The sequence below is a fragment of the Mastigoproctus giganteus genome, chromosome 14, assembly GCF_048544385.1.
Source record: "Mastigoproctus giganteus isolate SK-2022 chromosome 14, ASM4854438v1, whole genome shotgun sequence".
NCBI classification, from domain to species: Eukaryota; Metazoa; Arthropoda; class Arachnida; order Uropygi; family Thelyphonidae; genus Mastigoproctus; species Mastigoproctus giganteus.
Window position 1 is genome coordinate 68,494,936 of NC_143588.1, and position 23,053 is coordinate 68,517,988.

At 34.8% G+C, this 23,053-nt stretch overlaps 1 protein-coding gene across 1 annotated transcript in view; it reads left to right on the forward strand.

Annotated features, from left to right (window-relative positions):
• Positions 1–23,053, forward strand: part of LOC150075203 (non-selective voltage-gated ion channel VDAC2-like) — a 65,839-nt gene that overhangs the window by 27,294 nt on the left and 15,492 nt on the right. Inside the window, exons 4-6 of the mRNA XM_090388736.1 lie at positions 6,258–6,368; positions 13,550–13,666; positions 17,940–18,090. Of these exons, the coding sequence (XP_090244862.1) occupies positions 6,258–6,368; positions 13,550–13,666; positions 17,940–18,090 (379 nt within the window). The remainder of the gene's footprint in view (positions 1–6,257; positions 6,369–13,549; positions 13,667–17,939; positions 18,091–23,053) is intronic.

Genomic DNA, 23,053 nt, shown 5'->3' on the forward strand with positions numbered 1-23,053 from the left:
CACCATTTAGCTTGTTGCTCTTGGACTGTAGACTGATAAAAAGGAAGGCTTTTTATCAGTCTGATAGTCATACCAATCTGATGGTAATGCCAAGGTGTTTCAGATGCTTGGAAAAAGCTATCTGCTGCACTGTATTGTCCTGTCAGTGAAGTTTGGCTGAGGCAGTGATGCTTTGGCTGATGGTCTGGAGATATTTTTCATGGTTTGGCCTGGGACTGTTTGTTGTTTTGAACATAACTATGAATGCTCAGGTCTATCTAGACAAGTGTATACAGGCCTTGCTGCTGGATTTCCTGCTTGTGGCATATCAAGAAAGGCTCATACCTGTATGAATAGGACAGTGCTCCATGTCATACGCCTTGCATTGTGATGGACTGGTTTGAGGACACGAGTACTGTAAATTTTGACTGGCCAGCCCAGAGTCCTGACTTCAATCCTATAGGAAACCTCTGAGATGAATTGGATCATCAGGTGTATGTGAGGAGATACTGCCCAAAAAACAGCTGAACTGGTCGTCGCTTTGAAAGCTGAATGATGTAAAATATCAGAGAACATTTATAAAAAAAAACTGGTGGAGAGTGTTCTACAGAGACTAGAGGTTGTTATAAAGCAGGGTTTCTTAACCAGGGGTCCGTGGACCCTTTGGGGGTCTGTGGAAGGATTTCAGAGGGTCCGTGAGCTTGGATGGGAAAAAAATCAACTCATTAATTTCCTTCACTTATGAATGTATGTAATAAATTACAATTGTATTAGCTGTATCTGTAGCCACCAATAGAAACAACAGATATTTTCATATCATATTATAGTTATTGCATATCTCGAAAAATCGCTTAAGCTCATCGTTACTTTGAAATTACGGCAGTTATTAGACCTGCCGCTAGATCGCACTTGATTGCAGTCTTGCTGTGGACAGACTATCGTGCGACGTAGTTGGAAAACTATCCGGCAAATCAGCGCCTAGTAGGCCACTTTTAACACAAATAGACATGCTGGCTACGAGTGTAAACCAGGTATGTTCAAACACGTCCTACGGTTTAGATAACAGTTGAAGTGTGTAATTTAACCTTTTCGCTGCTATGTGCGTGTATACCGCTCCAACGGTGGAGGCCCCTGCAGTGCTACAGGCGTGTATGCATGCCCACCATGTGTCTGTCAATGCATACAGTCTTCGTATATGTCTTTCTTAGTTGCTAATATTGCATTAATTATATTTACATTAATTATTTAACATTTGTTACAGACCAAATTTAAGTTGAAATGTCGAAGAAAAGGAAGTATGATGAAAACTATGTATTATTTGGTTTCACTTGCATTAATGAACTTGATGGGACTCAAATACTGCAGTGTTTTTTGTGTGGAAAAATTCTTGCGAACGGAAGTATGAAGCCAGCAAGACTGAAAGACCATCTCAAGTCTATCCGTGCTGAAAATTCATCTAAAGATGCTGGTTTTTTTCGTGCAAAAAAATCTCAATTCGAAAAAGCAGGGACACTTCTAAAACTTGGATTTGCCATTTCACAAAAACCTTTTCTTGAAGCATCCTATAAAGTTGCTTACCGGCTTGCCTAGCAAAAGAAGCCCCACACTATTGGAGAGACTTTAGTAAAGTCATGTGCGCTGGAAATGGTCGAACTGGTCTGTGGACTGGAACAGAGAAAAAAACTGGAAGCTGTTCCCTTGTCAAATGATGTAATACATTCTAGAATAGTTGATGTCTTTTAATATTTTGAAGCAGGTCATCGAGGAAATGGCAGCCTTGCCATTCCCCTTCAGTATTCAATTGGATGAAACTACAGATATTTCTCAATGTAGCCAGCTCCTTGTTTTTTAACACAAAGAAGAATTCTTATTTTGTGAGTCTCTTTTGGAAACTACAAAGGCCGTCGACGTTTTCGAAATGGTAAAAAGTTTTTTTTACAAACGAAACTTTGAATGGAAAGGAAAACTTCATTCTCTTTGCACTGATGGAGCTCCTGTGATGCTTGGTAATACATCTGGTTTTGCTACTTTAGTGAAAAAAGAAGCTCCTCAAGTCGTCGTCACTCATTGCTTTTTACACAGACATGCACTGGCAACAAAGACTCTTCAAACAACCCTGAAAGAAGTATTGTCAACAGCCATAAAAGTTATCAACTTTATCAGAAGAAGTTCTCTGAATCATTGTATTTTTAAAAGATTTTGTCAAGAAATGGGAGCAGAATATGAAGTGCTCTACCACACAGAAGTGCACTGGCTTTCAAGAGAACAAGTCTTGAAGTGCTTGTTCGAACTAAGGGCAGAAGTTTCACTTTTTCTGGAAGAAAGAGAAAACCCACTCTTGGAACATTTTGAACATTTTGAAGGATTTTATCCATGGGTTGGCTTACCTGGCAGATATTTTTCACCATATGAATGAGATAAATCTTTCCATTCAAGGTCATGAAGTCACCATTATGGATGCAACTGAAATATTACAAGCTTTCTTGGCTCAGTTACCAATATGGAAGAAGAGAGTAGAGACCGACATTCTTGCAAACTTTCCACTGTTGCAGGAAGTGCTTTACCAAGATGTAGTTGAAATGCAAACTTCTCTCTCAATTTTTTGAAAAGAGATATCCGGGAACACTTGGAAACATTACAGAACTCTTTTAAAAGTTATTCCTATCTTGATGGCATGAAAATTGAACCATGGATCCGAAATCCTTTTCTTTCTGATATAAACTGTATCGAAGATGTTGACTTAACCAAAGATGAACTCATTGATCTTAGGTCAAAAAACTTACTACGATTGGAGTTTACCCCAAAAAGCCTTGGAGAATTCTGGTGTTCCCTGAGAGAAGCATATCCTCATCTTGTAAAGTGAGCTATGGAAGCTTTGATACCATTTGCAACAATATATCTGTGCAAATCGGGATTTTCAGCACTTGTAACAATGAAAAAAAAATCGAAATCGATTAGATGTCCAACATGACATGCGTATTGCCTTGTCAAATACCACACCACAGTTTAATGTTCTTATTCAAGATAAACAACAACAGTCTTCACACTGATATGTCCTTAAAAAATAAAATTTAACTTCGACTTTCCTATATTTTAAATGTATTGTATTATTATTCAATGTGTTAAGAAAGAAACACATATATTACTGTATAATGTTTTTTTTAAATTATGGTAACTATTTCATTAAAGTGGTTTTTTTGTAATTTTATTTTATGCATTTAAAAACATTATTCTGAGAAGGGGTCTGTGGCATTCACCTGACTGGCAAAGGGATCCGTGGCATTCACCTGACTGGCAAAGGGGTCCGTGGAACTAAGAAGGTTAAGAATCCCTGTTATAAAGGGTTCAGCACATGGCTTAGTTTACCTGTAAATAAAGGTTATTCGCAGATCTGCAGGTGTTTAGAGATTAATATTGGGACAGTGTATGTATACACTTTGTTCTGTTTCAATAAAGATTCTCTCTCTCGTTTTAACTCCTTGGAAAACTTTCCTATGAAATTAGTGTGATTGGACAGTTAGCTGACAGTCTGATTGTGTGATGTTTGTCTTTATATTTTTTTATTCTTTTTGGTTTCTAATACTCATGATTGAAAGCCAACTTCACATCACAACATAATTATACATACAGATAGCTATCATCATCATTCTTAGAAGCAGACAACTGGTATTACCTTAACAGCTTTAAGGTTTTTCCTTATATGAAACTCCCTAAAACTAAATAAATATTTTAATATTGGCTATATAAATATTGGCTATGTATATATATATAAGTATTTATATGGCTATATAAATACTATATAAATAATTTAATATTGGCTAGAGAATTTGTTAGAATTTTGAACAAGATAAAAGATAAAAATTTTTTTTTTGAGTAAGGCAATACATTAAGAGTATAATGTTTTGAAGAGCAGAAGGCAAAATAAAATTTTATTTCTAAATTAACATACTGTGAGCATAATGTTTTGCATAACAGTCAACTGCATTTGCAGTGTACTTTCATTACTTTGTTCTGTGTTAATTTTTTTTTTTATATGAAAACTCCAAACACGAAAGGTATCAAAACCTGTAGTACTTAGTATCGTGCATGGTTGAAGGAGAAGTATGGGGGGGGGGTGCCAGAAACTTTGCTCTAGAAACTAAACATGGGTTTCACCACTTCAGGCCTCCAATAAGCAAAATGGTGGTATTGCACACTGGTTGATGAGAGCCATACCACCTTGTAGAATTAATTAATTGAAAATTTACTTAACCCATCCTCAACACAATAACACTTTTGGGTGCAGTTGTGTTATGGAAGTTGTTCATAGTACTAAATAGTAGCAAAATTTTATTTTATTTTATTTTAAAATGACATGCTCCACTTTCTTGTGAGAACACCTAGACACAACTTTTCAGGCATAAGTCAACTGAGAAGCACTCTAGAAGTTATGGAAAACTTTTCCATATCTTACAACTGCATGGTAGTCACTCTGAATCCCTCCTTTTAGGTCACCTAACCTAATTAAATAGGAGTAGGATGCTCAAAAAGTTGGATCCGAGCACTCCCAAGAAAACAGAGCATGATATTTCATTACTGTTTAGCACTATAGTCAATTTCTGTAATGAACTGCACCCAGTAGTGTTATTCTGTTAAGGTTCAATTACATAAATTTGCAAAAGAAGAAACCTGCAGTCGAGAAATGGATATCGAAAAAAGTAGCAAAAACACTATTAACTTCTAAATATTCACTAATTTTTATGTTAAGTAATGCTGAGTGCAGATGAGTACTAAAAAATGTTGAAGCACTTCACATATACATGTCATCCCAAGCATACATAGTCGTCATTAATGGAAATGAATGAGGGCTAAAAAGAGACAAGCAACATGGAGTTAAATTGTCAGCTGCATGGTAGTCACACTGAATTACACCAGTAATTGGATGGCACACATAAGTGACATAATTTAAATTGAAAAAGGATGGTTGTGGGATAGATTTGTAAAAATTTTCTTTCAGCCAGAGAACAATTGATTGTCAAAACAAACTTCCTTTCATTTGGTGTTGTAAAAGTAGGTAGCTTGAATAAATTTAAAGAAGTGTTAGATAAATTATTAGAAGGGATGGGCAAATGAAGTGGGTCATTCCCCCCACTGATAGAGGAAAGCACTCTAAACTTGCTTGCTTCCTTGCATCATTTTGCCACTACTAATACTAATACTATGAGTCACCAAAACTTCTTTAAAAGAGAAGTGTAATGCTGCTTGTTCATAATGCAATGCCACTTCTCACCCCATATGGTCACATTGACACCTCATCAGAGGAAGCTTAGGCACTTCGCCAGTAATTCTACACGAGTTTGGAAATGTGTGATAGCATCACAATTTAAGAGATTGATTCTATTGAAAAGACTTTTGTCTTTTTATTCATTTTGCTTATAAAATAAATTGATGTGCCCTATTGTAGAAGTAACTTTTATCCACTGACAGGTGAAGTTCATTTAATTGCTCAAATTGAGAAACTCCTTTTCACGGTTTTTGATGTCTCATTTTGCATCTTAAATGGCATATAAGATCATCAAGTGCTGCATTGAAAGAGAACCTAGTCCCTCATTGAAGAGGTGCCAGTAAGCACTAGAACAGCCAGAACTGGAGGAGCAGAGCTCCATTATGAATAAGTAGGATTAGACTCTTCTTTTTAGAGAAGTGCTGGTTATTCATATCTAGGATTTAGGCAAACTTTTGGTGATAGTCTCATAATTTGAGAAATCATTGCTTTTGAAAATAATTTTGTCTAATCATTCAGTTTGCCTATTTTATAAAAAAATGAATGGAAGTCCTGTTATAGAAATAATTATTATCCACTGATGGTGAAGAGCATTTAAAAAGCATGAATATGTAAAGTTGGATATTTTTGCCCCAAACGTTTAGGGCTTAGAAAGTGCTAATATACCACTTTTGTGGGGAAGAAGAACATTGTGGCCTGCAAGTTGGAACCCCCCCACTTTATATTAAAACTTTCTATATCTCTACTAGGGAATACCTGTATTTGTTATATTGGCTCTGTGAAATCTCAACAGTAATAGTCCACATGTAAAAGCTGGTTTTAATCTTAATATATGTACAAGATCAAGTGCATTCCATTTAAGTTAGCACATGTTAATTTTTAACAATCAGTTTGACTGAAAACAGTTTTATAATTGTATGTTCTGCTGATATAATAATAAAAAATGGAGAATTTAAATCACGTGATGCACTGTTCATAACATTTCATTCATTTAAAGAATGTTATTTTTTTTCAGGAAAAAGGATGTCACTTTAAAAGCTCGTTTTAAAAATGACACCTTGCATATGAATACAGATTTCGATTTAGATCAAGGTACTCCACTTATTAATAGTGCAGCAGTTCTTCAGTAAGTTTAATTTTGCTTTAAAAGTTTTTGTATTTAATGCTTTGTTTCAATGCTAAAGGAATAACAACTGTGATTCAGCAGAGATAAATACTTATTAAAATAAATAAAATCTTAAACTTTTCATATATAGTTTTAGTTCTTATTTTTTAAATGGTATGCCAAATACAGTAATGTTCATTTGTATGTCATGAATAATAATGTAATAGGTAAAGGGTAATGCCGAAGTAATGCAGTTTAGTGCTGAGAGAAAAAAAAAAAAATACAGATAATTGAAGTAGAGAAACTGTTGAAGATTTGATATTTTCTCTTTTTCATTGATTAACTCCTGTTATTGTAATTTTTTGTGTTTGTTATGTAAAGCTGCAATATGAATTAAAATTTCAGGAAAAAGGATGTCACTTTAAAAGCTTGTTTTAAAAATGACGCCTTGCATATGATACAGATTTCAATTTAGATCAAGGTACTCCACTTATTAATAGTGCAGCAGTTTTTCAGTAAGTTTAATTTTGCTGTAATCAAATCACAAGGGAGGTTAGGCAAGCAAAGGCAGATTACGAGAGATCTTTGGCAAAGGATGCAAAGAAAAACAGCAAAGGTTTATTTACTCATATAAACACTAGAAGGAAGGGGATGAATCAGGTTGATCCACTTGATATCAAGGGTTTGACTGTTGATGATCCTGCTCAGGTGGCTAACAAACTAAATGAGTATTTTGCATCTACATTCACACATGAGGAATTCAGTAGGGAAGTGGAGGAGAGAAGCTTATTAAAAGCTTATTAATTTAGGGAGCTAAATGATTTTGTAATAAATGAGAGCAAAGAGGAGGAGAAATTGGTGAAGTTAAACATAAGAAAGGCATCTGGGGTGGATGGGATCTATCCAATTATATTAAAGGAGGTGGCAAAGGAAGTAAGCAAACTTTATCCATAATTATTAGAACATCCTTGGACTTAGGGAAGGTCCCCACAGACTGGAGAGTGCAAATGTGTCCCAGTTCACAATGGGGGAGTAAAGGGTGACACGAGTAATTACAGACCTGTTAGTTTAACTTCTGTTCTGGGGAAAATAATGGAGTCTGATTAAAGAAGCATTGCAGGATCATCTAGACAAGACTGCAGTGATACTTCAGACACAGCATGGGTTTGTTAAGAAGTCTTTTCTGACTAATTTGATTGGATACTATGATGTGACCACAAAGGAAGTGGATGCAAAAAATAATTTTAATATCATATACTTGGATTTTAAAAAGCTTTTGATACTGTTGCACATGTAAGACTACTGTACAAATTGGAGCAGTATGGCATTAAGGGCAAGTTGCTACAATGGATAAACGGATGGTTGAGTGGGAGAAGACAGAGAGTGGTAATCAGTGGACACTGCTCTTCATAGACTAATGTTATTAGTGGAGTCCCTCAGGGTTCAGTGTTGGGCCCATTGTTGTTTTTATATTTATCAATGATATTTGTATATTTATGTGATAGTATATCAGGCTGAATGTCAAAGTTTGTTGTTGTTATTTGGTTTTTAGGAGCATTAGCAACTAAAGCCATATTGCTCCAGGGATATGCGGTGGTCATTCCCTGACCTTTCCGCATCCTCTGTATTTGGTGGTCATGGGCTCGAACCCCGGTCTAATCAAGAGGTGTATACTACGCACTGCTGCTCCTGCCCACCTGGCTACGTCCAAGTTTGTGGTTGATACAAAGGTTGGCAGGGCTGTTAATGACAATATGCTACTGCAACATGATCTAGAAAAGTTGAGCAGATGGGCTGAGAAGTGGCAGCTGAAGTTTAACATTAACAAATGCAAAGTACAGTCATCCCTCGATTTGAGCAGTTTCACTATTGCGTGGTCAGGTATTTACCACTAAAATTTTAGATTGCACGGCGAGTTTCACTACCAGTGTGATTTTTGTTTACAAAGCTTCAAAAATAGGAATGAAAGCAGATTTTGAAAATTTATTTATGTTTTTTACATGATTGAAGTTTTCATTGAAGGATAAACAATTCCACCATAATAATGTAAAATCCCACAGAATTCCAGCTATCGGGATTATCACAAATGCAATAAGATCGAGTTTATTTCCTGTTTATAATAGATTCCACAAACAGAAAAGCCCAATAAACCGGAAAGTGCAAATTGTTTTATGGTCGTGACCTCCAGAAATGTGCGCTAGAAAAATATCCCAAAGGCATTGAAAACTGATTATTTTATAACCAACAAACACAGCAATAAACGGTGGTGTGTTTGTCTGGTTATTTTTGAAACAACTTCCTCATTTGGGAACCCCCCTTCATCAGTTATCCTACATTAGCTGTTGAGACAGAATCTTTTTTCTGGTTCGTGCAACATAAAGCGTTTTAATCGGTAAGCATTGCTTTTGCTTATTTAATATTTCTTGTCTATGTAAAGTGTGTGTTTAATTAGTGCTTAAAATGAAGAAAGCTATAAAAAAAAAAAAATTATTTAGAGGAAAAATTAAAAATTGTTAGCGAGTTAGAAAATGGCAAAAAGGTTGTAACATTGCTAAGAAATACAGCATAAATGAATCTAGCATTCGACGAGTTAGGGAAAATGCTGAGGAAATTAAAAATTCAGTTAAAAGTTCAGAAATTAAAAGTTCTGTTCCACATTGACTGCAAAAAAGCATTACAAAAGTGAGAAATCCATTAATAGAGAAAAGCAAAAAATTACTTTCTTTCTGATAGAAGATCTTAATCAAAAGAGAATGCCTCTTAGTTCAGCTATTATTTGTACCAAAGCTCTGCAAATTTTTAATCACTTACAAGAAGAAGAAGCCAGTCCATCCAATGCAGACATCTTTCAAGCCAGTAAGGATTGGTTTGAAAATTTTAAAAAACGTCAAAGTCTTCACAATCTAAAATTAATGGGTGAAGCAGCCAGGGCATATATGGAAGCTGCTTCTTTGTATCCGAAAACTTTAAAGGATGTTATTGTGACTGAAGGCTATCTAGCAAGTCAAATGTTTAATGCTGATGAGACTGGCTTATTTTGGAAGCATATGCCAAGCAGAACATTCATTTCGAAAGAAGAGAAAACTGCTCCAGGTTTCAAAGCTACAAAAGATATGTTAACACTTTTGTTATATGGCAATGCAGAGGGTGACTTTAAGTGTAAACTGCTTCTAATTTATACATCAGAAAATCCTGGTGCTTTTAAAGGAATATCAAAAAGCTCCTTACCAATTCATTGGAAATCGAGAAAAAAAAAGCCTGGATGACAGCTAAAATCCTTCAACAACTGGTTTTTAAATTGCTTTTGCATCTAAACAAAAAGATATTGCCTGAAGAAGAACACAGCATTCAAAATCTTGCTCATTCTTCTTGACAATGCACCCAGTCCTGCACATTTGTCTTATCTGCACCCAAATGTGAAAGTTACCTTTCTTCCAGTAAATACAAGTTCATTAATTCAGCCAATGGACCAAGGTGTTATAGCTTCCTTTAAACTTTATTACCTAAGATCTTTTTTACAATTGGTAGAAGCTACTGATGGAATAAGCAGTCTTTCAGTCTGAGATTATTGGCAGAATTATAACATTTTTGACACTGTAAAAAATATTGAATTCACTTGGGGTGAAGTTAAGAGCTGAACAATGAATGCAGTGTGGAAGAAGCTGTGGCCGCAAAGCTGCACTAATGAAGCCATGGTCGAAATGCCGGAGGTAGTTGAGATTGTAAGAATTGGTAAAATGATTAGTGGAGAGGGATTTGAAGAACTGGAACCAGCAGATATCACAGAGGTCCTTGAATCTAATAGAGAACAGTTATCAGCAGATGATATTTTTTTTGCAATGTGAAGAAGATAACAAAAATGAAAAAATTATAAAAACGAAGAAGATGCACACAAAAATTTGACCATGAAGAGACTAGCTAGGTTTTTAAGACTTGCAAATCAGCTTAGCCAAGAAGCTCTGGATATAGATCCTAATTTGAAGAGGGAGTTTAAATTTTTGCAGAACTTTATCATTAGCTTTAGTTCCTTATGAAGAAATTTATAGAGAAAAACAGTGTGCTTCTAAACAAACAATTTTAACTATTTTTTTTTTCAAAAAGTGCTGGATAGTGTTGCAAGTTTATCACAGGAAAATAGCAATGAAGGAGCAATGAATTTAGATTAAAAATTTATTTGCAAGATTAATTTTATGAACATGTTTCTAATTTTTTTCTTTTTTTCTTTCCGAATGAAGACAATTTTTTTCAATTTAATTTCCTTTTGCATATTTTTTTTTGTACACATACGGAACCCTCATTATGTCATATAAACTATGTTTCATATTGCACAGATTTGGATTAGCATTAGTAGAGGCATTTGATGCAAGAAAGCAAGCTTATGCAGCATCAGCCAAAAAAAAAAAATAAATAAATAAAAAAATAAATAAAAAATAACCACTTCCACTTCACCCCTCTGTTCGTTCGAAATACCTGTCCAGCTGAGCCTTAAACTTATTTAGGCTATCAACTTCCACGACAAGGGATGGAAGTCTGTTCCACCAACCAACCACCCGCTGGCTAAAGGCAAATTTCCTCACATCTATCCTACATCTGACTTTCCTCAATTTGAATTTATGCCCTCTCAGGTGATTACTCTGAGCAAGAGGAAGAATACCATCAGCATTGAGCATGCTCAAACCATTCAAGGCTTTATACACCTCTATCAGATCACCTCACTGGTGCCTAGTCTCCAGACGCTGTAATTTGCAAAACTTAAGCCTTTCTTCTTAAGAGCACCCCTTTGTTCCATTCACCAATCTTGTTGCCCTTCTCTGTACTCGTTCCAGCATCTCTACATCCTTCTTGAAATGAGGCCTCCAGACCTGTATGCAGTACTCTAGGTGTGGCCTGACCATTGCCTTATACAAGGGAATAATCACCTCCTTATCCCTGCTAGAAAAATTCCTATATATCATCGACAATACACCATGAGCTACTCTTGCAGCCCGTCTGCACTGCTCAGAGAACTTCATATCTGCCTGCACAACCACCCCCAGGTCCCTTTCATTCTCTACCACTGTCAGTGTAGTACCACAGAGTTGATATGTTGCTCTGGGGTTGCTGTTTCCCATATGTAGTACTTTACATTTGTCAATGTTAAACTTCATTTGCCACCTCTCAGCCCATCTGCTCAACCTTTCCAGATCCTGTTGCAGAAGCATAGTGTCAGTAGTGTCCTTGAAAACATTGCCAACCTTCGTATCGTCTGCAAACTTGGACATTAAGCTTGATATACCATCATCAATATCATTTATAAATACAGAAAACAATAATGGACCCAATACTGAACCCTGAGGGACTCCACTAATAACATTAGTCCACGATGAGCAGTGTCCACTGATTACCACTCTCTGTCTTCTCCCCCTCAACCACCCCTTTATCCATAGCAGCAATTTGCCTCCAATGCCACACTGCTCCAATTTGTGCAGCAGTCTTCCATGTGCAACAGTATCAAAAGCCTTTCTAAGATGCAAGTATATAATAGCAAAGTTATTCCCTGCATCCAGTTCTTTTGTGACTGCATCATAGTATCCAATCAAATTGGTCAGGCAAGACTTCCCCTTAACAAAACCATGCTGTGTCTGAGCTATAACTGAAGTCTTGTCTAGATGATCCTGCAGTGCTTCTTTAACCAGTGCCTCCATTAATTTTCCAGGAACAGAAGTTAAACTAACAGGTCTATAATTACTTGAGTTGCCGTTTGATCCTCCTTTGTGAATTGGGGTCACATTTGCACATCACCAGTCCATGGGTACTTCCCCTGAGTCCAAGGAAGCTCTCATAATTATGGCTAAGGATTGTGCGGTGTTTTTCTGGAATGTAACCCCTGCGCACATTGGGGGATGACGATGACTGTATTTCATATGGGTAGCAGCAACACTGGAGAAACGTACAACTGTGTGGTACTACACTCAGGGTGGTAGATGGCGCCTCCATAGCCAGGTGGGAAGGAGCAGCAGTGCGTAGCACACGCTTCTTGATTAGACCAGGGTTCGAGCCCGTCACCACCAAATACGGAAGATGCGGAAAGGTCAGGGAATGACCACCGCATATCCCGGAGCAATATGGCCTTAGTTGCTAATGCTCCTAAAAACCAAATAACAAACAACAACAAACAGGGTGTTAGAGAATGGAAAAGAACTGAGGGTAATTGTGCAGTCAGTTATGAAGTTTTCTGAGCAGTGCAGATAGGCTGCCAAAACAGGTCATGGGGTCTTGTCAATGATATACAGGAATTTTGTTAGTAGGAAGGAGGTGTTTATTCCTTTGTATAAGGCAATGGTCGGGCCATGCCTTGAGTACTGCGTACAGATTTGAAGGCCTCATTTTAGGAATGATGTATCGTTGTGAGAACGAGTACAGAGAAGGACAAGACAATTGGTGAGGGGAACGAAGGGGTCCTCTTACTAAGAAAGGCTTAAGTTCTGCAAATTTCAGTGCCTGTTGACTAGGCACCTGCGAGGTGATCTGATTGAGGTGTATAAGGCCTTGAATGGTTTAAGCAGGCTCAATGCTGGTGGGATTCTTCCTCTTTCTCAGATTATGAACCTGATGGGGCATAAATTCAGATTGAGGAAAGACAGTTGTAAAATAGATGTGCAGAAATTTGCCTGTAGCCAGCAGGTAGTTGATTGCTCGAACAAACTTCCAATAGCTTAAATAAATTCAAGGAAGAACTAGACAAAGTTTCGAGTGAATGGATGGGTGAAGCGGGAAAGTTTTTTTTTTTTTTTTTGCTGATGCTGTATAAGCTTGCTTTCTTGCATCATGCAGTATATTTCTTCTAATGCTAATAATCATTAATTGTAAACCAAAGAGCATACATATCTTGTAAAGAGAATTGCTCAAATAAGTTTTTGGTTTGTTTGCAAGTTCACAGTGATTAAGGTGTATTTTGTCACTAATAGATACACCATTTGAGTTCCATCAAATGAAATACTTACAGATTTAGTCATTTTGTTATTGTTTTTTTATGTAAGTATCATACAGTATCATATACATGTGTGTGTGTCTTATTTGACTGCTTGTACTTTTTTTTTTATATTTGATTTCATTATTTGTATTTTAATAAAAATGTGCTGGGTTGTTTCTTAATACATTTAATACTTGAAATTACATGTGTTCTGCTTTATAGTGTTTGTTTTCTCCACTTTTTTATATAGTTATCAGGGATGGCTAGGCGGTCTGTATGTGTCATATGATGCTGCTAGAGCAAGGGTTGCAAAGACAAATTTTGCTGTTGGATATAGACAAGGAGATTTTGTTGTGAATACAAATGTGTGAGTATCTAGTACTAATCTGTTATTTATTTCATGTATGCTACTGAGTTACTGTGTGAATATTATTGTGCTTGCAGTCCATTGATTTTATATTTTGAATCAGTAAAATTGCAAAACTTTTTGGAAAATATTTCTGTGAAAATAATACTACTAATTTTTGATTTTTCAGATATATTTTTCCTTTCCTAATTTTAATTTTATGTATTTATTTGTTTATAATCCATACAAAATAGGTAAGTAATACCTAGTAAAAATGTAGGATGAATATTATACAATAAAACTTGATAAAGAATGAGATACAAAAAAATACATAAATCATACATACACACAAAGAATAAGCATGCATTGATAGATATACAAAGGCTGCATATCTATCTATCAAATATACAAAAAATATCAATACTGTCCCTACCGAATTTATATTTTTGATAAATTCTGTTGCTTGGAGGTGCTGCTTTGGTGAATGTCACACAACATATTATTGCATATCCAGGCATGTTTGCAGCTGATTTATAGCTCATTATGCATATACCTAAAGCACTGCCTCTAGCATTTTCAAAGCCCTGGGCAAGTACTAAGCATTATATAAGAGGCCCCTTGTTTAGGTCTTTTGTAATATGGAGATCCAATATACGAATAATTTTTTATTGAAATTATTCATTCATATTGCTTCCATAAGAGGGGATCCAGTTTCCCTCTAACAACTACTTAATGATATTCATCATGGTGCTAAAATTAGTAATGGAAAATAGTGAACATTGAAGAAAATATTTTCAAATAGGAAAATCAGCATAACAGTTGGCTAGTTTGTACCTGCTGCATAGTGCAGGAATTCAGGGTGCAGGCCCCACTCACTCCTGCCGAAGGGCACCTCTACCCTAAATGGGATATTGCTACTTGTTTGGCATCTGTTGGGTGCTATTTTTGTTTTTATCATAAAGTTTAATTGTTATTTTGTTGGAAACTATTTTATTTATTAGGATTTGTGTATCTCCTTCCTCATCACTTGAAATATCTTGAACTGTAGCTGTGTTTTTTTTTTTACGTATTTATTTGTCAATTATACCACTCATGAACTTCTTTTAATTCTCCAGTTTTTCATTCCACAAACAAGCAGTTCTGGTTTTTGGGATGAAAAATTCCAGAAAAACATATAGTCAGTACAGTATATACACTTTGAGACTTACTGCGATAAGGAAAGCATTCCCCACTTTGTAGGAAGTGCTTCTCGTATTCATCTGCTGGGGAATGTTTATTTTTTAGTGTATACAGGCAGTTCTCGCTTTACGAGTTCCCGGATTTATGATTTTTTTTTTTTTTTCAAGTATCAACAAAATCGAAAATATGAATATTAATTGCAAAAAAATTAATGTTAAACTTTCATCAAACCATACACGTAGTTATACAATACAGTGTACCGCACTTTATGGTATTAATCTGTTACCATCGTATCGCGAAAATATCATAATGTGAACCCAATAACACATTGTTTTTTGGTAATTCATTCCACGACCTCGGAAGTTCAAGTTTTCGCTATATAACTCCCTAAAAGGTCGTTTTTATAGTGTAAATTGTATTAGTTACCAATTCAAATCATTAAACGCACCTACACTTTCATCGTTTTCACATGTTATAAGAACCAATTTTGAACGGCTTTGTGATATTTTTCTAAAGCACATTTCTGGAAGTCAATCATAAAACAATAAAAACAATTTGCACTTTCCGGTTTATTGGGCTTTTCTGTTACTGCAAGTAATTATAAACGGGTAGTAAAATCGATGTTATTGCATTTGTGAAAATACCGATAGCTGGAATTCTGTGGGTTTTTACGTTATTATGGTGAAATGTGTTTGCCCTTTACTGAAATCTTCAATCGTATAAAAAACATAAATAAATTTTCAGAATCTTCTTTTCATTACTTTTTTTAAGCTTCGTAAACTTGTTACTCCGCGCAAATCATGTTAGTTGCAATTTGTGCATTCCGTTAAAAAATGCTTAAGCATGCTATTGAAATTTATAAAGAAAAGAGAAGATTATCTTGGAAATAAATGCCTCTTGAAGCATTTCTGAAGAAGACGACTCCTTGTGCAACAAACCAACGAGTACTGAGCCAATCACAAGTGATGAACGAGTGTGCATTTAGTCAATGGTGATGAAGAATAAACATTCTTTAACATTTGTAAGTCATAAATAATTTCTCTATTATTATAATTTGCTTTATTTTACAGACTACATTTTCATTTCTTGGGATAAATCAATCATTGTTTAAACATAAACTAATTAGCTAACTAATTCCATTGTTGATAATGTAACCCCTATTTTTAACATTATGTCTATGGGAAATAAATTCCTGCTTTATGAGTTTTCGCTTTACGAGCGCACGCTAGGAACAAATTAACTCATAAAGTTGAGAACTACCTGTATATGTATGCTCAAAGTAAGACAGCTTATTCATAGTTTTACTCATGTGGTGCCTGTTTAGTGGACAACTGAAAAATTAATCTCTCATAATTTGTAGCAAATAAAATAAAAACAAACCAAAAAAAAGATAATTCAAAATAAATCATCAAAATTTTTCTCTAAATTGATAGGAAAAAGTACGTGATAGGATATGAGTCCACTCCCAAATTCAGAAATAATATTATAAAAGGAAAAAACAGTGGATTTGTCAGGAAATATGTAAGTCATGGAAAGTTAACCATGTTCAAGAGTATAACACAACATGTATACATTAAACATTCTGTAAAAATTGGAAAGGTGGTGACTGAAACTTGTCAGTTGATGCAACAGTAAGCCATGTATGAGATTTTGAGTAGTTTTATTGTTTTAAAGTTGGACAGATGTCTGTCAAAAATAGCAAGTATTCTGGATGCCCTTCAGTCAGTAGGAATGGTGAATTGGCAGTTATTGTGCAAATTGACAGATGTTTGGCTATTTGTGAAATTGTTGAAGAGGTAGGTGTTATTTATGGCATATGTTAGTCCATTTTAACCACAGATTTGGGAATGCAGAGTGTTATAGTCAAGTTTGTTCCTCACAGAGGACTAGAAACTGCTATAGTTTTTTCAGCAATTTCAGCTAAAAATAGTATTCCACAAGTGAGATAGCCACTCTGCTCACCATGTATTGCTTCCTATGATGTTTTTCTGTTCCCTTAGCTTAAATAAATTCCTGGTGATGACAGTAATGGTGGAATAAATGTATATAAGCTAAAGGAGCCCACTCTGAAGCAGATTAACCTGCCATCCCTGTAAGTCCAGTATTTTTGTTTTCACAGATTCAATCTTGATACTTTTTTGACCAGTACTTTTATACCAAAGATATATAAGTAGAAGGAAAATAGTTGATATTCATGTTTGGTGAGTAAATTTGTCTTCTAATGCTGTTTTAAAGTTGTTGTAATTAATATGGTAGAATAATGCAATGAAGTAAAACTTATGTAATATCTACTATAAAAAAAGGTTTATATCTGTAGTTTTATTTTACCTACTTCATACAAATATTTATTTAATCTCTTTTTAAATCTACACAAGCCCACTGACCCTACAAGGATAAGTGGCAACTTCTAGTAATTGTTTACTTTTTGACTAAGGACAAATTTCGTTGTATTTTCTTAATACAAATTCTATTTCCTTGAATCTATATCCACTTGTCTGTGCCACTCTAGAAAAAGAAAATATGTCTTTATCAAGTTGGCTCATCCCCTTCCCCTTAAATATCTCAATCAGATCCCCACAAAAATGCATAGTTTTCAATCTTTGTAGCTTGCAGAACTGGAGCCTCCTCCTGTAAGGACATTTCTTTGTATCCACAATCCATTTTATTTCCTATTTTTATACCCTTTCAAGCAATTGATTATTTTCCCTGAAATGAAACTTCCAGACACCTTCATGATTGATTTTTTAAATGGGATAATTACATATACTGCTAAAATTCCTGTATATCATTGATAAGACCCATGCTTATGTTTAAAAGTGGGGAAAATAAATGTAAAGTTGCAATGATGGCAATGATTTTGTGATATCTAAACAGAAATAAATTGATTCCCTTGTTTTCTTGTTCTCTTTGAACATATTCAGCTTACAATAAAAGAAATTTGTAGATAAAACAATTTGAAACTAATTATAATTTTTAATTGTTTTATAAAATTTAAAGAGTTATAGGTAATCTGCAACTTTGGATTATTGCTGAAGATGCATTGAAAATATTTCTAGTCTTAATTGTTTAATTTATATTGTTTTATTACTTCTACTTTTTTTTATCATTGAAATAGAAATGATGGCCAAGAATTTGGTGGTGCTGTATATCAAAAGGTAAATGATGACTTGGAAACAGCTATTCAGTTAGCTTGGATATCTTCTACTAATACAGCAAGATTTGGTATTGGGTGTGTTTATAAATTAGATAAGGATACATATCTCAGGGTAAGTAAAGCTAGTCCTGCAGCTGTTAATTTTTATCAATTTTGTGCCACCATATCTCTAACCTGATCATGTATCATTTTCTGTCATAGTACTTTTGAAACATAAATAGCCTGATTGTGAAACCAGGAGTAAACTATCTTGTGAGTTTTAGTCCAAAAATGAAACCAATCAGAGAATATCAATTTGTTGGATATGGATAATGGATATAATAGTTTATCTATCCATGATATATCGATAGATATCTGCAAAGCATATTACAGTAAAATCGGGTTAATACAAACTTTTTTATACAAAGTACTCATTTATATGAAGCATATACCATTCCCCTGCGAAAGGACAGGCTTTTTTTCTATGTAAAATATATTCATTCATTACAAAATTCGGTCAATATGTATTACAAAGTTCTTTTTCACCCCATGAGAAATAAATATTGTCATTTTGTATGTTTAATACAAACCTTGGTAGAGCTGTCCAATTATTGCCCCTATTTAGCCTACTATATAGGGGCCTATTGCCCATATATAGTAGGGAGCTGGGTGGCCTTTGGCCACCCAGCTCCCTACTTCCCAAAGGATGGCACTGACTTGTTAGAAATTAGTGTTTGCTAAACAAAAGCAGTTTATGGTAGCTACAACGTCAAGTGCACTCTGAAAAACATCTTTTTGAAGGATGAGTTGTTAAATTAACAAAAGAATAAAAAGTTTTTCTAAGTTGTTTATATGCACTCCCTTGCTCTCCACTTGAATAAGGTCAGTTGCAATTGTTACCCCAGTTCAAAGAGTCTTTTGCTACCATATACACCAATCTATTTTTTGTGCCATTCTATCTGAGCTCATGTCTTTTTTGGAACTTGTGTCTTTAAATTAATTTAAAATTTGTTTATATTGAATCTTATCTAGCAGTGTTATGGCGACAAAACGTAAACAGACAGAATTAAGCCTGGAAATTAAACTAAAAATTATACAAGAGGCTGATAGGATGGAAAGAAACAAAACAGATGTTGCAAAGGAATGCAACATCCCTTTACCTACTGTATCTACAATACTGAATAAAACATGAAGTGCGTGACACTGAATCGAATTCATGGTGCAAAACACGAGGAGCTTGAAACAAAACTTTTCAAGTGGTACCAACACCAACAAATACATGCATCTAATTTTCCAATATCAGGTCTGATTTTACAAGGAAAGGCAAGTTATCTAGCTCAGTAACATGGAATTAGCGACTTCAAATGCAGCAGTGGCTGTCTCCAAAGATTTAAAGACAGGAATAACTTGGTTTTGCAAAATGTTTGTGGTAAGTCTGGATTAGTCGACAAAGAAAAGGCTACAGACTGGTTGTGTTCTGTGCGGTCCATTCTTGAAAAATATGAGGCAAAGGATATTTTTAATCTTGACAAGAGAGATTTATTTTATAATTTACTGCCAAATAAAACATTTGCTGTTCGAGGAAAGTCCTGTCATGGTGGAAAATTTAGTTAACAAAGACTCGCAGTTCTGTTATGCTGCAATTCATATGGCAGTACAAAACTACGCCCACTTGTGATTAGTAAGTTTTCCAAGCCAAGATATGTTAAAACAGTTAACCAACTTCCCTGTGATTATGAGGCCAATAGAAGTGCTTGACTTACAGTGAAAATGTTTTACTCTTGATTATCAAAAAGTGAACAGAAGAATGGCTTCAGAAAAAAGGAACATTTTGATGATTCTAGATCGTTGTACAGCACATTCTGCCGAGACACTTAAGTTGACAAATATATGGCTGTTGTTTTTACCCTCCAATACCACCAGTTTAATGCAACCACTGGATCAAGGCATTATTTATAACCTCAAGAGAGCATACAGACCCCACCCTATAAGGTACTTGATCTGCAACATAGAAGGAGGGAACAATTTGCAGCCAAATTGGAATGTCTTGGATGCTATGTAATAATCAACTGCTTCAGAAATAGAATAAAGAGAAAGAGAAAAAAAGATGCCCTTTGGAGAGAATATCATTGAAAAACATGGTAGAGCAGACGAATGTGATAGCAATATTGAGGAATGGAGGAATTTGAAGGAGCATATGGATTTTGTTGGCGAATTTGAAGAGTTTGTGAAGGTGGATGATGACATTGCTACCATTACAATGCCAACACTAGAAGAGCTGCTGAGCACCAAACAAAACGATGATGTTTTTGTTACCAGTGACAGCGAAAGTGAAGAAGTGCACACACTGCCATCTAAAAAAGATGCAAAAAATGCATTGAGCATAATAGAGAATGTGTTGGCCTGCAGTAACGTTGATAAAGAAACAACTATTACATTTGATAATGTCTGTGCTGTAGTTAAAAATGCATATAGGACAAAAACTGTGCAAACAACATTGGTTTCTTTCTTTCTTTAAATAAGATTAATTTATTAAAAAGTTAATGGTTTGATTGTTTCCTTTTATATTAAGATTGTAATTCTTTTTACTGTGTACTAAAATATTGTATCTATATAATATTGGTGTAAAAACACCATAGACAACTTTTAAAGGTGGTGGTGCCCACCGAGAATAAGTAACAATAATCTTCTCTATTAGTGTGTTACTTATTCGAGGTAGTGCAATACATGGTAACTCTTGAAGGATGAGCACAATATGAGTTACAGTGAAAACGATGCCCTTTACTTTCATAGTTTTACTTTTAAGAGTTGTCTATGACGTTTTTACACCAATATTATATAGATTATTATAACTCTTAAAAATATTATGCCCAGTTGCATTTAGTCTTACTTAAAATATTGTATATATCAAAATATATACTGTACAATATTTTCATTTCCTTTAATTGCTTTTTTTTTAGTTTATCTTACAAGTAAAATAAAATCTTTAAAAAATATGTTATTTCTATTACTGTATTGTTAGACAAGGTGCTTTTGTTGTTTTATTTTATTAATTTAAATTAATTTATTTTTGATATTATTATTTATTATTATTCTTAGATATGCAGTATGTACCAAAAAAAAAAAAAAAAAACAGTAAAATTTTGACACTTTTGTGGGGGGGGGGGGGCTCGTTATTACAAAACATGAAAATTTAGGTCCCTTGAACTTAGTATTAATGAGATTCAACTGTATATTCCATTAGAAATGTTTTATTTTAAAATCCTGTAGGTTGAAATTAGTTTATAAATTTCTTTTTTCAAAATAGATATCTGGATCATTGTACAAGAAAATTACACCTATGAAAAACTTCACACTTCAGGTAATATGAATCAGAATTGACCTGATCATATTATGTCTCTTTAGAGATAATATTCTTTGTTGAAACATCTCTAGCATATTAGGGCGACTCCGTAGCCAGGTGGGAAGGAGCAGCAGTGCATAGCACACGCTTCTTGATTAGACCGGGGTTCAAGCCCGTCACCACCAAATACGGAGGATGCGGAAAGGTCAGGGAAATGACCACCGCATATCCCGGAGCAATATGGCCTTAGTTGCTAATGCTCCTAAAAACCAAATAACTAACAAATAACAAATAACAATCTAACATATTAACTGCTGTGAGATACTTTATGCATGTGCGAGCCTTTTTTTTCATGTTTCATGCATGTGTAAGCCTGGTTTTACAGGCCTTGAGAACCCACATGGTCTGCTAAATTGAAAGGTATTGTATCATAAGGTTTTTACTCTCTCATTGTGTCTGTTTGTTTGTTTGTTTGTTATTTGGTTGTTAGGAGCATTAGCAACTAAGGCCATATTGCTCCGGGATATGAGGTGGTCATTCCCTGACCTTTCTGCATCCTCCGTATTTGGTGGTGACGGGCTCGAACCCCGGTCTAATCAAGAAGCGTGTGCTATGCGCTGCTGCTCCTTCCCACCTGGCTACGGAGGCGCCCGCTCTCATTGGGTCACATGGATAGAAAGGGTAAACCTAGTAAGGCTGTATTTACTCTGGAGTAATGCAATTACCATTAGTCTACTGCTCCCATTACCTTATTTTTGGGACCTCAAAAAATGTGTGCCAAAGACCCAGACCACCAATGACCATTACTAAACTGGCAATGTGTATTTACATAAATTTCAATAACCATCACACTATAAGATATATGGAATTTTCTAAAATATTTCAACTATTCAAATAAAATATTTTTATAATAAAGGGAGCCGATCTCTAAAGGCATACCATTCAAGCACTTGTAAATTTGTGTTCTTATACATATGGTGTCTGTAAACCCAAATATGACTTTACCTGCACTTTCATGAAAACATCAAATATATAATTAGGCTGCTTTATTGAACATGTCTTTTTGTATTTCCTTTATTATATTTCAAAGAGAGAACTATATGACAGGTTTGAGAAATATGGTAATGCAAGTGTAATAAAACATATCTCAAAATTTTAAGGAAAAGTTTCATATAACAAAGTAAAAATTCTAAATATTAAAATATTTTATGCCCCCAACTAAATAAATACACAAATAATGGTTGTATTTATATAAATTATAAAATTTGAAAAATGAAAATTGCATTACTGCAGTCAGAATCCCTGTGAAACCTTTATCAATGCATTACTACTTTTTTTGGTTTTTACTTATCCCCGAAGTCGGTCAAACAAACCATTTTGTATTAAGATCCATCTGCCCCATCACATTCTGTTTATTGAGACTTTGTTTATGGTTCTCAGTGTGCTTTATATCATGCAGAGTGGGTGGTCTGGGGAGTTCAGATATTATCTCATGCTGCTGTTATACTGTTTTGTCTTCATATAGATTTCACCCTAATTACTATTTATATCAACTTCAGAAATTCATATCAACTAAAGAAATAAATGGGGTAAATGTAAGCATCCTATGCTGCAAGGTAAGTAGCATGAGGGATTGGTACCATTGCCTCATGGTCAGAAGTTTTTTATAACTGCCTTGTCACCGAGGCCCAGTAAAGAGCCGATCAACAAATTTTAATGTGATTTTCATGTTCAGCAACCTAAAATTAGTCAA